This window comes from Teleopsis dalmanni, chromosome 1 (genome assembly GCF_002237135.1).
Source record: "Teleopsis dalmanni isolate 2A chromosome 1, ASM223713v2, whole genome shotgun sequence".
In the NCBI taxonomy this organism is placed as follows: Eukaryota; Metazoa; Arthropoda; class Insecta; order Diptera; family Diopsidae; genus Teleopsis; species Teleopsis dalmanni.
In genome coordinates this window covers 186,207,677-186,221,370 of record NC_051846.1, presented here as the reverse complement: position 1 = coordinate 186,221,370, position 13,694 = coordinate 186,207,677, and the positions used below count along the sequence as shown (strand labels likewise).

Below are 13,694 nucleotides of genomic sequence, written 5' to 3'. Positions count from 1 at the left end.
TGTAGGGTGTGTTTTTCAAAATAATTATTTGTTAATGAAACAAATACAGCATTCAAGATTTGTAGACCGAATCAGCTAAACATAATGCAATATATGTGAATATAATATTAACATAATAACATACATGTTTTTCTTTTTAATATAATATTAATTTCTTTCAAAAAGTCAATTTAAATTATTATTACAACTCTTAAAAATAACCGTTCCTTAATAAAATATTAAATTATCACACAATAAAACTTATGTAGTTTAAGCACCTTTTAATCATTTACTTAGATTAAGGCCACACAATACTCTCTATATAATCTAAGAATGCAGCGACACGTGTATAAAATCCTGGCGTTTCAGTTCCACAACTAAAACCCGCTGATACAATGCCAATTATACGATAATTTTTGGTTGTTTCGTTTACAACTAGATTTAGTGGCCCACCCGAATCACCCTGACAAGCATCTTTCATCTCACTGTCATCTTGAGCACACATTTGAGAACTTATAATACCCTGCGATATATGCCGCGTAAGACCTTGTTCAGCATAACTTCTATTGCAAGCACTTAATGGAGTTATTTTCAATTTTGCTTTTAGCAGCACATCAGACTTTCTTCGTGCTAAAAAAAAAAATATTAGTTCACTTTTTCAAAATATTATTTCTTACAGACTTATAAAAATAAAAATAATAAAAAATAATAAAAATAAAAAAAAACTTTTAGTTGGTTTTTTATTTTCTTAATATATATTTTATTATTCATTTCACTATTAATTACTCCTTTGTTTTCACAATCAGTTGTAACTATACTCAGCTGTGAAGAAGTTCAATAAACTTTAATACGTTGAATATATTTTTATAACATTAACTACATAAAATAAATTGAAAAAAACAACCAACTAAAAAATTTTTTATTTTTGTTCAGATAAGGCTTTAAAAACGTAAATAGTATTAAAAAGAAAAATATATATTATATATATGTAATGTAGTATAACGAATCCATTTTAATTAAAAACTTACTTGTAACATCAACAACACCCCAACCAATTACATAGAGTATAGAATCTACTGGTGGATCCTCTATGTTTGTGTATAAACATATTGGAAATACATCAAGTGTGTACGTCACATTTCTTTCCAATTGTAATAATGCTATATCGTTATAATTACTGCCGGAACTGTAATTTTCATGTATATGAGTTTTCTATAATAAAGTTATTATATATCATTTTTTATATATTTTATGACAAAATTCTTTGCTACTATATAATTAACTACTTACAATAACGGGTATTTCGACACGATCATCCATTTGTTCTTCATCTGTAAAATCGACAACACCCATACGCACAACGGCAGGCACACTTTCACGACTGTTTACGCAATGTGCTGCTGTCAAAACAAATCTTGGATCAATTAAAGTCCCACCACAACGAAAATCATATTCATCTTCATTTCCTATAATACTGAACCCAATGGCTGCCATATGTGGGTATTCTCCTAGTGATACTGGTACTCCGTCAAGTATATGCGCAACTGCATCGACTGCTAAATTCTCTTCTATTAATCGACAAGCTTTAAAAAAAAAATGTGATCAAAAGTAAAACTTTACATACAATGGAACTTATGAAAAATTTATTGAATAATAACCTTTAAAGAAATACATATCTAGAATCTTTCGTTCATTAAAAATACATTTTATTGCATTGTTAATCTAAGGTTGACATCAACAACAAAATGATACTATATTGTATTTAGAGTACTGATAGTTTAACTTGATTTTTGTAATATGAGTTAAATATTTAATATTTTTAATAAAGGATTTTAAGATAAATAGAACGAAATTTATTTAGCAATTCCATAAAGATATAGGTATATAATTAAACACCTTTGAGCTAACATTTTAAAAATCAAATTAATAATTTATAAATATCTTGTAGAGCAGTAATTTCATAGTTCTGAAAATATAATACGGTACATTCTAAGTACTCAAGTCAACGTATACTACATTCTCAATGATATTACTTAGTAATACTCTCTAAGAAATGTAAAGAATTGCAAAGAAAAACAATGGAGTTGGAAATATCAGCAATCTTATGTTTGGCTTTAGTATCTTGAAAAAAAAAATCAATAATATTCTCTAAGCAATGTAAAGAATTGCGAAAAAAAAACAATGGAGTGGAAAGTATCAACAATCCACTGTTTTGCTTTATCTTGATAAACAACACTAAATATAGAAAATCATTTCTGAATTATGCCTTTAAATCAGGTACCACTTCATATATGTGTTTATATACAATTATATACATTTTAATGTATATAATATATTAATGATCAACTGAATGACATACAACATAAAGCTTATCAATAGTATTACTTCTTATTTCTGAGGATCTTGCAACGTATGAATATTTGACTCCAAATAAATCTAAAAATGTTCCTAAAATAAAATTTACCTCTAACTGCAGGTCGTTCTACTTCTTTCGCTCGATCCATGACAGGTGCTTCAGTTTCAGTTAGTTTCGATAGAGGCGAAGTTGAATCAAAACTTTAGAAATAAACAGAAAAAAAAATTTTATTAAATTTTTATTCGACATTAAAATTATTATTCTTATACTATTTAGAATGTCTTATAATAAAAATGAGCCATTTCAATTTATATGGTAATGAAAAGAATTAGTGGGAAAAATAGATGAAGTGATTAAAAAATAAAAAAAAATGAATTTTATTTTAAGATTTCGAAATAAATAAATTGAAAAAAACTAAAAATAATAACTCACTTAAAAATTTCCAAAAGATAGTAAAATTGTATACCAGATCATATCACAATTAAGATTTTAGTAGATGGCTCTTCAAATTTACTATAAAAAGATTTATATGCTTTTAATTAAATTAAAATAATAAAATTAAACCAAGAAAAGAAACAGGAGTACCACATTGGGGGTAACAAACTAACGTAATAAAGTCGAAATATAAAAATCTCATTATATATTATAATGGGTCTGTTACACCAGAGTATTTTTCGTTTTAAATAAAAGTTATACATTGTGACCGAAAGGTTTTCGGAAGTTCTCATTTAAAATTCGCGCGCTGTATATTTTTCGATATTTTAAGTTTATGTAGTTTGGCAGCACTTTCCTTAATTACTATGCCAAAAATGAGCGCGATCTGTCAGACAGTTCGTTTACGGCAGCTGTTGAAACCAGTTCACCTCAGTAGTGCGTTGCGAAAAAAACAATGGAAAAAAATATTGAACAAAGAGTTTGCATCAAATTTTGTGTTTCGAACGAAATTTCGTGTGCAGAATCGTTGCGAATGCTACAAAAGGCTTATGGGGAATCAGTTTTATCGAAAACTCAAGTTTATGAGTGGTACAAAGCCTTTCAGGACGGTCGTACGACCGTCGAAGACATGCCGCGTTCTGGACGACCTTCGACCTCTACCACCGACGAAAACATTGAAAAGGCAAAGGAAATCGTGTTCCAAAATCCTCATGTGAGTGTTAGAGAGATAGCACGAGAGCTAGGCATCGGTCGTGAGACCACGGCCTCAATTGTGGAAGGATAATTCATGGATTTTTCATGACGATAATGCTCCCTCGCACCGAGCCAACATTATCAACGATTTTAAGGCCAAACATTCAATAAATACCATCAAACAGCCACCGTATTCACCTGATCTTGCACCGTGTGACTTTTTCCTGTTTCCCAAACTCAAATTACCACTCAGAGGAACGCGTTTTGAATCCATAGAAGACGAAAAACAGAATTCGCAGAGGGAACTCAAAGCCATACCGGAAAGCGCCAATAAAAAATGTTTTGATGATTGGAAGAAACGTTGGCATTTGTGTATCGCTTCTAATGGAGCATATTTTGAAGGAGATAAAATAAATATTGATGAAGATTAAGAATTTTGCGTTTGTACATTGTGACCGGAAACTTTTCGGTCACAATGTACTTCATAAAAATCATGAACCAAATATAGAACAAGCTTTCAATTGATTATTAAAGGATATAACATAGTATAATATATAACATAGTAATTTTTGAGAACTGAAAATTATATTATCAAAATTAAGTAATATAGTACAGGGATTTCTTTTTATACCAATGTAATAAATTTTAATAGGTTTATTCTAATGAGCCGTACAAATTATAAAAAAACTAATCGTAAAAATATAATTGAGAAATCATTTACACTAATTGGACACTTATTGCAGATACTAAATCTGCAGCTCAAAGTCTGTCAAATTTCGTTTTAATTAGAAAATTAAGAACAAGCAAAAGAATTCTAGTTAGAATATAAAAAGTCCAAAGTAAACCACAAATTTTTTACATAATTTACTAATAGGTATAATGAAAACTTTTCTGCTTAAATAAAAACTCATTTCAAATATCGTATATTAATCAATGACTCAAACTTCTTAAATTATCACATGTATGTACAATATTATAATTATTTTTCAAAATTTACTTAGTTCTATTTATTAAAATATTTTACTTAAAAATAACAGTTCTTTAATAAAAAGTTATAATATCACACAATAAAACGTATGTAGTCTTAACAACGTTAATAATTTATTTAGATGAGGGCCACACTATGCTTTCTATATAATCTAAGAAAGCAGCGACACGTGTATAAAATCCTGGCGTTTCAGTTCCACAACTAAAACCCGCTGATACAATGCCAATTATACGGTAATTTTTAGTTGTTTCGTCTACAACTAAATTTAATGGTCCACCAGAATCACCCTGACATGCATCTTTCAGTTCAGCAACATCATGAGCACACATTTGAGAGTTTATAATTCCCTCAGATATTTGCCGTGCAAAACCTTGTTCAGCATAACTATTATTGCAAATACTTAAAGGAGTTACTTTTAATTGAGCTTTCAGCAATATGTCGGACCTTTTACGAGCTATAAAAAAAAATAAATTCAATAAATTCTCAATAAATTCATAACATTTTTTATTCTTAAAACTTACTTCCAACATTAACAACACCCCAACCAGTTACATAAAGCACAGAATTTTCTGGCGGATCATCCACATTAGTGTATAAGCATGTTGGAAAGATATTGGGTGTGTATATCACATTTCTCTCCAGTTCTAATAATGCTATATCGTTATATGTTTTACTTGAACTATAATTCTCATGTATATGGACTTTCTATAATAAGAAAAAAGTTTTATTTAGTTTTTTAAGTTCATTGAAATATTTAATTTATTTTTTGTTTGTGAACCTAATTACTCACTAAAATAGGTATTTCTACGCGCTGTTTCATTTGTGTTTCATTTTTAAAATCGACAACACCAAAACGCACAACGACAGGCTGACTTTCACGACTGTTTACACAATGTGCTGCTGTCAAAACAAATCTAGGATCAATCAAAGTTCCACCACAACGAAAATCATATTCGCCTTCATTTCCAATAACACTGAACCCTATAGCTGCCATATGTGGATATTCTCCCAGTAATACTGGGATTCCGTCAAGAATATGCGGAGTTAACTCAACTGTCAAATTCGCCTCTATCATACGGCAAGCTATTAAACAGGAAAAATTAGAATTATATTCAAATTGATAATAAAATTAAATAATTTAATTATTTATTTATAACCACATAACTAAAAGATACATAATATTAGCTAATAAGATACTTTAATTTGTCAAGGTGTGTTTTTTTTTTGTATTACTGATATGACTTATAGGTGTTACCACATAGTTAAATACTTAACATTTCGACGAAAATAAAGAAGTATGTAGAGAACAAAGTAATTATGATCAATTCCTTCAATCATACCAGAAATCCATCTCAACGCAAAAATAAAATCAACCTACGGGTAATCAAATTATTTATAAAGTAGAAAATATCAGAAAATAGGTAAAGAGAGGTTTCTTCATAGAAATATCGACGATGAATTATATGGAAACAATTACCTTAAATGACAATTAGATTGCACAGTTTCAGCTCTCAATTATAATCAATAAATTTATTTAATGGAAATAATGTGTGATAGATAAAGTATATATTATATAGATCGAATTGTAGGAGACTATCAACAATTTTCTTAAATGGCAATTAGATTTTACAGTTTTAGATCTCATTTAATATTTCTACATTTTTATGATGGAAATGATGAACAGCTATTGGAAAATAGACTACCATTGCTGTAACACGAAATTGGACCATTCTTTCTACAAGCATTTTCTAAAGTAACGGAGCATTTTCTATAAGTAACGGAGAAAATGAAGTGAAATTCTATGTAGTATAAAACATCAAACCGATACTCCTGAGATATGAAATGAATCATATAAGCAAACACGTTAGGAATTTTGTTAATTATTTAATCAAAATTGATTACTGTCAATATACCCAAATCAAATAATATGAAATATCTTAGCATTCATTATAACATAAGGTTGACTTGGACTAAATACAGTGAGAATAAAAACAACCCAAATCTAATTAAAATCATTTTTACAATTTCACAATTTTACTGGCTCGTCAATTAGAATTTTCCGCTAAGTCTAGAAAATAAAATTTTAATTTTTAGTTTTTTTTTCATAAAATCTATCTGGTCATATAACATACCATAAAACTATGGACTTTATTTAGTGTGCTTTCTGACATACATACATATATATATATATATATATAAAATATAATATAAATCATATCACCGTAACTACCATACTTCTTGGTTCCAAGACTTCCAGATTCAAAGAAAAAAGCTTTCATATCTGTCTAATCTCATATTAAATTTCTTTAATTTTGATTAATTTTTATATAATTTTGAGTTGTAGATGTAGATTTTCCTTGTAAATCCCTTGCACGCCCCAGATTTTGATTTTTTCAATTAAATATATTAACCATTCAAAAACTAATAATTAGTCACACCTGTGATATTAAACTAACTTTCATTATATAATGCATTGCATTGTAATTAATGTGCTAATTATATGCATTATTGTGCCATATTTCAACACTTTATTCAACATACTTAAATCACACAACCATTTTTGAAATATTTTAGCAATTTAAACAAAAATCTGACTTTGACATAAACCTCTGTTATATCATTCTTTAATTACTGAAATATGGTCCGTATATAACTTTACCAATATGGGTATTTTTGTATGGAAATATGGTCCCTTTTAACCAAAATGTAAAGTCTTCACAATACATTTCTAATAGGAGTTTTCAGGAGTCTCTCACGGCTAGTTAATAGCTTTTTAACTATTGAAATGATACAAAAAACGGTTTATAGAAACAAATACAAATAAAACAGATTACAAAAATCAATCATTTATTATCGCATATATATTTTCTTCTCACCGTTTCTATCGATTAATCATGGAGACGAGTATAGATAAAATAGACAAAGTAGGAGTCATATATTTGTATAGACAATAGAAACTCAAAAATTTTTTTTATTGTTACGAAGATTAAAGTGTTTTAGATATTCAAATGAACGATTTAAAAAATTGGGACTACAAAGTTGGAAATCGAAATAAAACACTGAATTTTTATAGATGATCGTATCTTCCATCAATAGATATTGTTTATCTTTAACCAAGCCTATCTCTTCGGTTTCAAAAATCTTTCTGAGTTGCAATTATAAACGAATATTTTATTTAAAAAAAATATATAATAAATAAAAAATTTTACCTTTAACAGCAGGTCGTTCTGCTCCAGCACGATCCGTTACAGGTGAAGCAGTTGTTGGCTTCTTTGTAGTTGGCGGTGTTGTATTGGAACTTCAAAACGAAATAAAAAAATTTACATGAAACTAAATTTAAAATTATATAATGAAATTATAGAAAGAAAAAAAAGAAAGAAGAGAAGAAGAAGATCTAATAAATTGTTAATTTTACTTAAATAAAACCATAACCACCTGTTTTCCATTGGCCAAGCAATATTAGTATTAGTAGGATTATTAAAAATATTTTTATTAACATTTTCCCAAAAGTCATCATTTTGATTATTATTAAAATCTGTTGGATCCGGTCGAAATTGAAAAGGTGCAAATGGATCTAATTGAGGTGCGCTTCTAACTGTGGTTGTTTGTAATCTTGGAGCATTAATGCTTGAAGGAAATCCAAAATTATTCTGTTGTTCAAATTCACGATCAACGTCATCTAATTCAGCTTTTACAATTTCTATACCGGAATTAATTAAATTTTCATTGACAGCATCAACTAAATTTGAAAAGTTCATGTCACTAGGTGATGGATTATTATTTGAAAAGAACTGGTTATTTTGTGCTGAACCTTGTATTGGTCGTGATACCCAATTGTTACTGCTAGCAGTGTCAAGGTCATAATTATTTTCTTCCTGAATCCAAGGGCCTCTACGATTATTGTTTTCTATTTGTTGTTTATTAAAATTATTAAACCCATTTAAAAAGTTTTCATTTTGCATTGGCCTTATATGTTCATTTCTCTGATTATTAATAAAATTTAATTGGTTTGCACTAATCCTATTATTTCCACGCCCCCGTGGAGGTACATTTCTGTTTAAACCAAAGGTGTTACGATTTCGATTTTGATCTACCCAATCAACGTTAGGATTATTAAAATTATTTAATTGATTGTTAACTGACTGTGGTGAGCCTGGTCGTATCACATGAGCATTTCGCGCATTATTATTCCATCCTGGTTGTATTCTCGTGTTTCCAATTGATTCCAATCTCTGATTTCTACCTCTTGGATTATTATTTTGAGGGAAGGGAGTAATAATTTCTACATTTGGAGCATTGTTTACATTTAGATTTCTATTGTCATTGTTCTGCATTTGACGATTCTTATCTGCTAAAAGCTTTGATAAATCGAAAAATTCTGAATTCGGATCCAATTCTTTATCTCCAAGTCTTAAAGGTTCTGGTGTCGTTGTTGTCGTTGTAGTTGTAGTTGTGTTTAGAAGATCTAACCAAAAATCTGGCTTAGCTGTTGTGGTAGTTCTTGTTGTAGTTGTTGTAGCTCTTGTGGTTGTTGTCAATAGATCTGACCAAAAGTCTTTATTACTAGCAACAGTTGTAGGATTCCTAAATGTTGAAATTAAAATCAAAAGCGAAAAAGTAAGCAAAAGAAAGTTTAGCAAAAGAAAGTGAATTTGTTCTTATAATGATATTAACATAATGAAAGTTTTAACTAGTTAAGATAGTTTTTAGTATATTAGTAAGAAGATTAATAACAAAACAACCAACGATGAAACATTTTCAATGGTAAAAACATACAAGAATTACTCACAATATGAACTTATCATCAGGTGTAGGGTTTATAGGATTTACGGTCCTCATACCAGAAGGACAACATATTATCTCTTCATATGCGCTAAACTCACATCTAATTACATCTGCTGAGGATAACACTTTTGATTTTATTAAAGCTCCTAATTCAGGACATTTTGATGACAACTTGCACACACCTGTTGTCTGCTTTATTTGGCAAGTATCGCCTTCTGGAATATAAAATTTAAAATATTTGAATTTTAATAACATTCAATAATAAAATTTAATATAAACATATTTTGTATATTTTATGAAGATACTCTTAATTTAAACATGCCATCATTAAAAATCATTAAAAGAATAGACAATAGAATATCGCTTAAAATATCACAAATATGACTGTTGTAATTATATATTCAAAGTATAAGACTGTAATCTATAGACTAAAAAATAAGACAGATTTTAGCTGCTTAACTACTTTAAGTTAAGCTAAAGTTAAGGTATAGTAGAGTCATGAGTAATAACGATTACTATGGTATAGAATGCCATCACTAATCTTAAACCAAAAAGCTTGAGCTTCAATTATCCTTCATTTGATTTAAAAATAAAAGAGAACTTTCTCAGTGATAAAATAATATTAAGCCAACAGTAATAGAGTATGGCTTAAAGTATCAAATATGACTATTGTAATCATATATGTTCGAAGTGCTACTGTATATTATAAGACTGTAATACATTATTTTACAAAACTAGTACTTATTTGGGGAAGTAAAGCAGTTTACAACTGTTTAAACTATTTAATAAAATTGAAGTTATACTAGGTTGATGGATAATAACATCTACTATAGTATAGAATGCGATAGTCTGAAACCAAAAGGCTTGGGCTCATAATATCCTTAATTTATCCAAATAAGTAAAATAACCTGTCACAAAAATATATATATCAAAAGTCAGGACGTACTGCTGTCAGTTCTAATAGTAAAAATATATCTTATAACTAATCTTATATAAAACTAATATTTTTATATATAGATATTATAAGGTATTTTATAACAATTAAATATCTGTTTCTCTTTTTTTCACTTATATTTATTATAGAAACACCTGATCAACTCAAAATTTTAAAAGAAACTAACGGCTTTCAATGATATTATTAGATCAATAGAGGAGCTAACGAAGCTGTTAAACATAAATCTTGTTTATTGTTATCTTCTTCGATGTCTTAGCCTTATTGTTTTTATAAGTTATAAAATTGAATTATTTTGAATATCATCTCTTCTAAGACTATAGCTACCAAAGGTCATATAGACTACTTAGTGCTAAAACATAGCACAACCCGGCACAGAGCTTTTTAGCATATAACTATACTATGTCACCTTAGTCAACTTTTCAAAAATGTTCCAATTAACTTATGAGTTCTGGTAACTAAAACATATATACCAGTTTACATCAAGTCCCAATGACATAGTTTTGTATACCAATTAAAAATTAATCAAATCTATATAAATATTTTAAATTCAAATCGCACAAAACTGAGAGAAATCCAAAAATAGAAATCTAATTATATGAAATTTAAAGAAAATTAAATAATAGTCAACAAAAAAAAATTATAATTAATTAATTTTTATTATTCTTATTATTATTATTCGAATCGTGTTAAAATAAAAAAACAATAAACCAAAAATGCATAGCAAATTAAGGTCATTGTTCGTAACAAACTATCGAAGCTAAGATATGTAACTTCAATATTCATTAAGTAATAAGAACTATTATTCGACTATATATATGTGGGTTATGAGCTACTAGATTAGAAGAGAAAACTTTACCTTTCTCTTCTACTATGTAAGAGATACTGTAAATACTGTAACTGTATTTCAAAGAAACTCTAATGCAAGTAATTGAAACTAGAAACCCACTTGAGCTCACCAAATACATTTAAGAAGACCTATTGTTCTCCCACAAGAAAATGCTCCCAAAATAAGAAAATTTAAATATCTTATTTACTCGATATGTCCCCGTATATAGTTCACTTTTGTTCTAATATGTGGAATATCTAACACATGAAATGTTCTATAAACGTCTTATTTACTGGATAACACCGATATATAATTTTTTAAATATACATAACAATACAATTTTTCTAACTTACTGCTAAGGCAGTACGATCAATACAGCTATATTTAAAATCAATCGAATACTAATGCAATTGATTGCAACCCCAATCGGTTGTAGAAATTGATTCGATCTAATTCTAATTCTGAGCAAAATATCAAATTACTGTAAAATTCTCTTAAACACTAGACTCTACTTACCGGATAGAGCAGACACTTTTAGCAGAAATGCTAAGCTCAGCAATGAAATGAACTGCATTTGGTTTCGTATGCAATGAAATTTTACAAAAGATAAAAATATTTTGATCCCAAAATTCAGCAGTCACGTCTGCGTCTGAGATTCTTTATTTGAGATATTTTACACTATAAAAAATATAATATTTTTTACATTAATAAAATAGTTTTATTGAAACTGTTATAGAAAATTTATTTTATTGTATTAATATAATATATGTTAATTAATGAAAATTTATTGTTTTAATATAATTCACATAATTCTATTATAAATATATAAACTTGTTCTCCAACACGTTCACAACACAATTTCTTAAACACTCATTAAAAAGCGAAAAGAGATATATATTTAATATATATTCTATATAAAAACAATTTAAAAACATTTTAAACTTGTTCTCTAATGCGTTCACAATACAATTTCTTGAACACTCATTAGAAATCTAATAGGAATATATATTTAATATATATTCTATATAAAAGCCACTCACTTAAAAACATTTAAAAAGAATATATGTCATGAACGCAAAGGTTATCACTTTTCTTAACATGTGTGATATTTTATTTAAGGTTCAATGAAAACTTTTTTATTTCTTAGTATTTGTTTAATTAAACAATAATATAATAACATAATAATTATATTCAACAAAATAAAAATGAATTTTTTTAACAATTTATATATCAATTGCATTTCATAAGCTCAATTTTTTATGCAACTTTGATTTTTAAATTTTAAACAGACAAAACTTTTAATACTTTTTATTATTTATTATTACTTAATAATACTTTTTCATAGGAATTACGTATCTATAAAATTTTATTTTAATTAATTAATTTTATTTATTAAATTTATTTTATTTACAAACTGTGTTAATAATCTCGTGCGGTCAACTGCCAACAGACGTGCATATGTAAATTACTTAATTATCCGTATAATAAAATCACCTTTTTCAATTTTTTTTCTTTTAAATGAAACTGAATGAACTTTTTATATAATTAATTTATTTGCCATATATTTTATGGTTCCGTTAAACTTTTTTTTGTTTTTAAATATCAACTCAATCAATTCAGATACACTTTTTGCTATGTTGATATTTGTATTTTACATATATTTCCATAATGTTAATATAAAAAATTCAAAAAAAATCTTTTACTCATAACTTGAGATACAAATTTTTATATTTTTTTTCTTCTACACGAACAGAACAGAACAAATAAAACGAACCGCACACAAACTCGCTTCTCCAGGTACTAATCTCAGCGTGAAAGTATCTCAACCTCATCACTTAATTCGATTTGTCTGTTTATATTAGCTGATGTTTATATTTTTAGAATAATCATACTTAAAATGTTCTTTATATTATCAAAAGAGACATAAACAACTGAGATTGTTGTCAATGGTGAGTGGTCAAAAGATTTCAATAAATCAAGCATCTTTTAAAAAGTAGAAAATAAAAATAATAACAAAACGATTAACTTAAGAAAAATATGAAGCAAAAAAATTTATTATTATATTATGACCGATCATAACAACTAAAAGAATACAGTACATACATATATGATTATTTTTGATTATAACTGCAGTAGAGTAGTTTCAAGTAATTGTCATTAAAATTGATATTTCAGAAAAAAGAACTTGATTGGAGCATCAAAAGCAAACCAGAATTTCAAGAAAACAAATTTCTTTAAAATTGAGAACTATATCTGTTATTATTAAACTATAATATTAAAAAATAAAAATATAGCATATAGTATGTTAACGATTATTAGTGACTTTAACTGCAGTAAACTAAATAGTATGTAAAAATTTCGATTCAAAGTAATTGCAACATTACAAGCTAAGCCAGAATTTGAAAAAAAAAATTACGTTTATAACTGAGATCTATATCTGTTAATAATAAGATTTCTAATATTTCTTATTGTATAAAAATTTTAATATACAGTACTATTCACATAATCCGAAGGAACCGAAAAAACTGGTTCATTTTAAGTGACTTATATTAACTTATATTGGCTAAGCAATATTTTAAACGTGTTTGTATCAAGAAAAAGTATTTTATTTCATGAATTTAATTTTATTGTGTATTATTAAATAAAGTTATTAAAAATCGATCAAAATATGGTAAAT

General features: G+C 27.3%; 2 protein-coding genes across 2 annotated transcripts; both read right to left on the bottom strand.

The window, feature by feature from the left end:
* Window positions 1-211: 211 nt before the first annotated feature.
* Window positions 212-2,496, bottom strand: LOC119672419 (serine protease persephone-like). Its single transcript, XM_038083468.1, has 4 exons — window positions 2,444-2,496; window positions 1,270-1,562; window positions 1,008-1,191; window positions 212-609 (listed from the first exon to the last, which is right to left on the bottom strand). The coding sequence occupies exons 1-4, from the start codon at window positions 2,481-2,483 to the stop codon at window positions 278-280; spliced, it is 849 nt and encodes a 282-aa protein (XP_037939396.1). The 5' UTR covers window positions 2,484-2,496; the 3' UTR covers window positions 212-277.
* Window positions 2,497-4,465: 1,969 nt separating this feature from the next.
* On the bottom strand, window positions 4,466-12,539 carry LOC119670735 (serine protease Hayan-like). The gene is made up of 8 exons (XM_038081133.1): window positions 12,429-12,539; window positions 11,534-11,695; window positions 9,241-9,451; window positions 7,887-9,035; window positions 7,661-7,749; window positions 5,242-5,534; window positions 4,973-5,156; window positions 4,466-4,905 (listed from the first exon to the last, which is right to left on the bottom strand). The coding sequence occupies exons 2-8, from the start codon at window positions 11,589-11,591 to the stop codon at window positions 4,565-4,567; spliced, it is 2,325 nt and encodes a 774-aa protein (XP_037937061.1). The 5' UTR covers window positions 11,592-11,695; window positions 12,429-12,539; the 3' UTR covers window positions 4,466-4,564.
* Between the last annotated feature and the right edge of the window lie 1,155 nt (window positions 12,540-13,694).

Coding starts and splice junctions, on each gene's coding strand:
- LOC119672419 (XM_038083468.1), bottom strand. CDS start 2,483: ATGGATCGAGCGAAAGAAGTAGAACGACCTGCAGTTAGAG. Junction 1,563..2,443: donor AGAACGACCTGCAGTTAGAG/GTAAATTTTATT, acceptor TTTTTTTTAAAG/CTTGTCGATTAATAGAAGAG. Junction 610..1,007: donor GGGTGTTGTTGATGTTACAA/GTAAGTTTTTAA, acceptor TTTTTTTTTTAG/CACGAAGAAAGTCTGATGTG.
- LOC119670735 (XM_038081133.1), bottom strand. CDS start 11,591: ATGCAGTTCATTTCATTGCTGAGCTTAGCATTTCTGCTAAAAGTGTCT. Junction 9,452..11,533: donor AAAAGTGTCTGCTCTATCCG/GTAAGTAGAGTC, acceptor TTTATATTCCAG/AAGGCGATACTTGCCAAATA. Junction 9,036..9,240: donor CCTGATGATAAGTTCATATT/GTGAGTAATTCT, acceptor TTCAACATTTAG/GAATCCTACAACTGTTGCTA.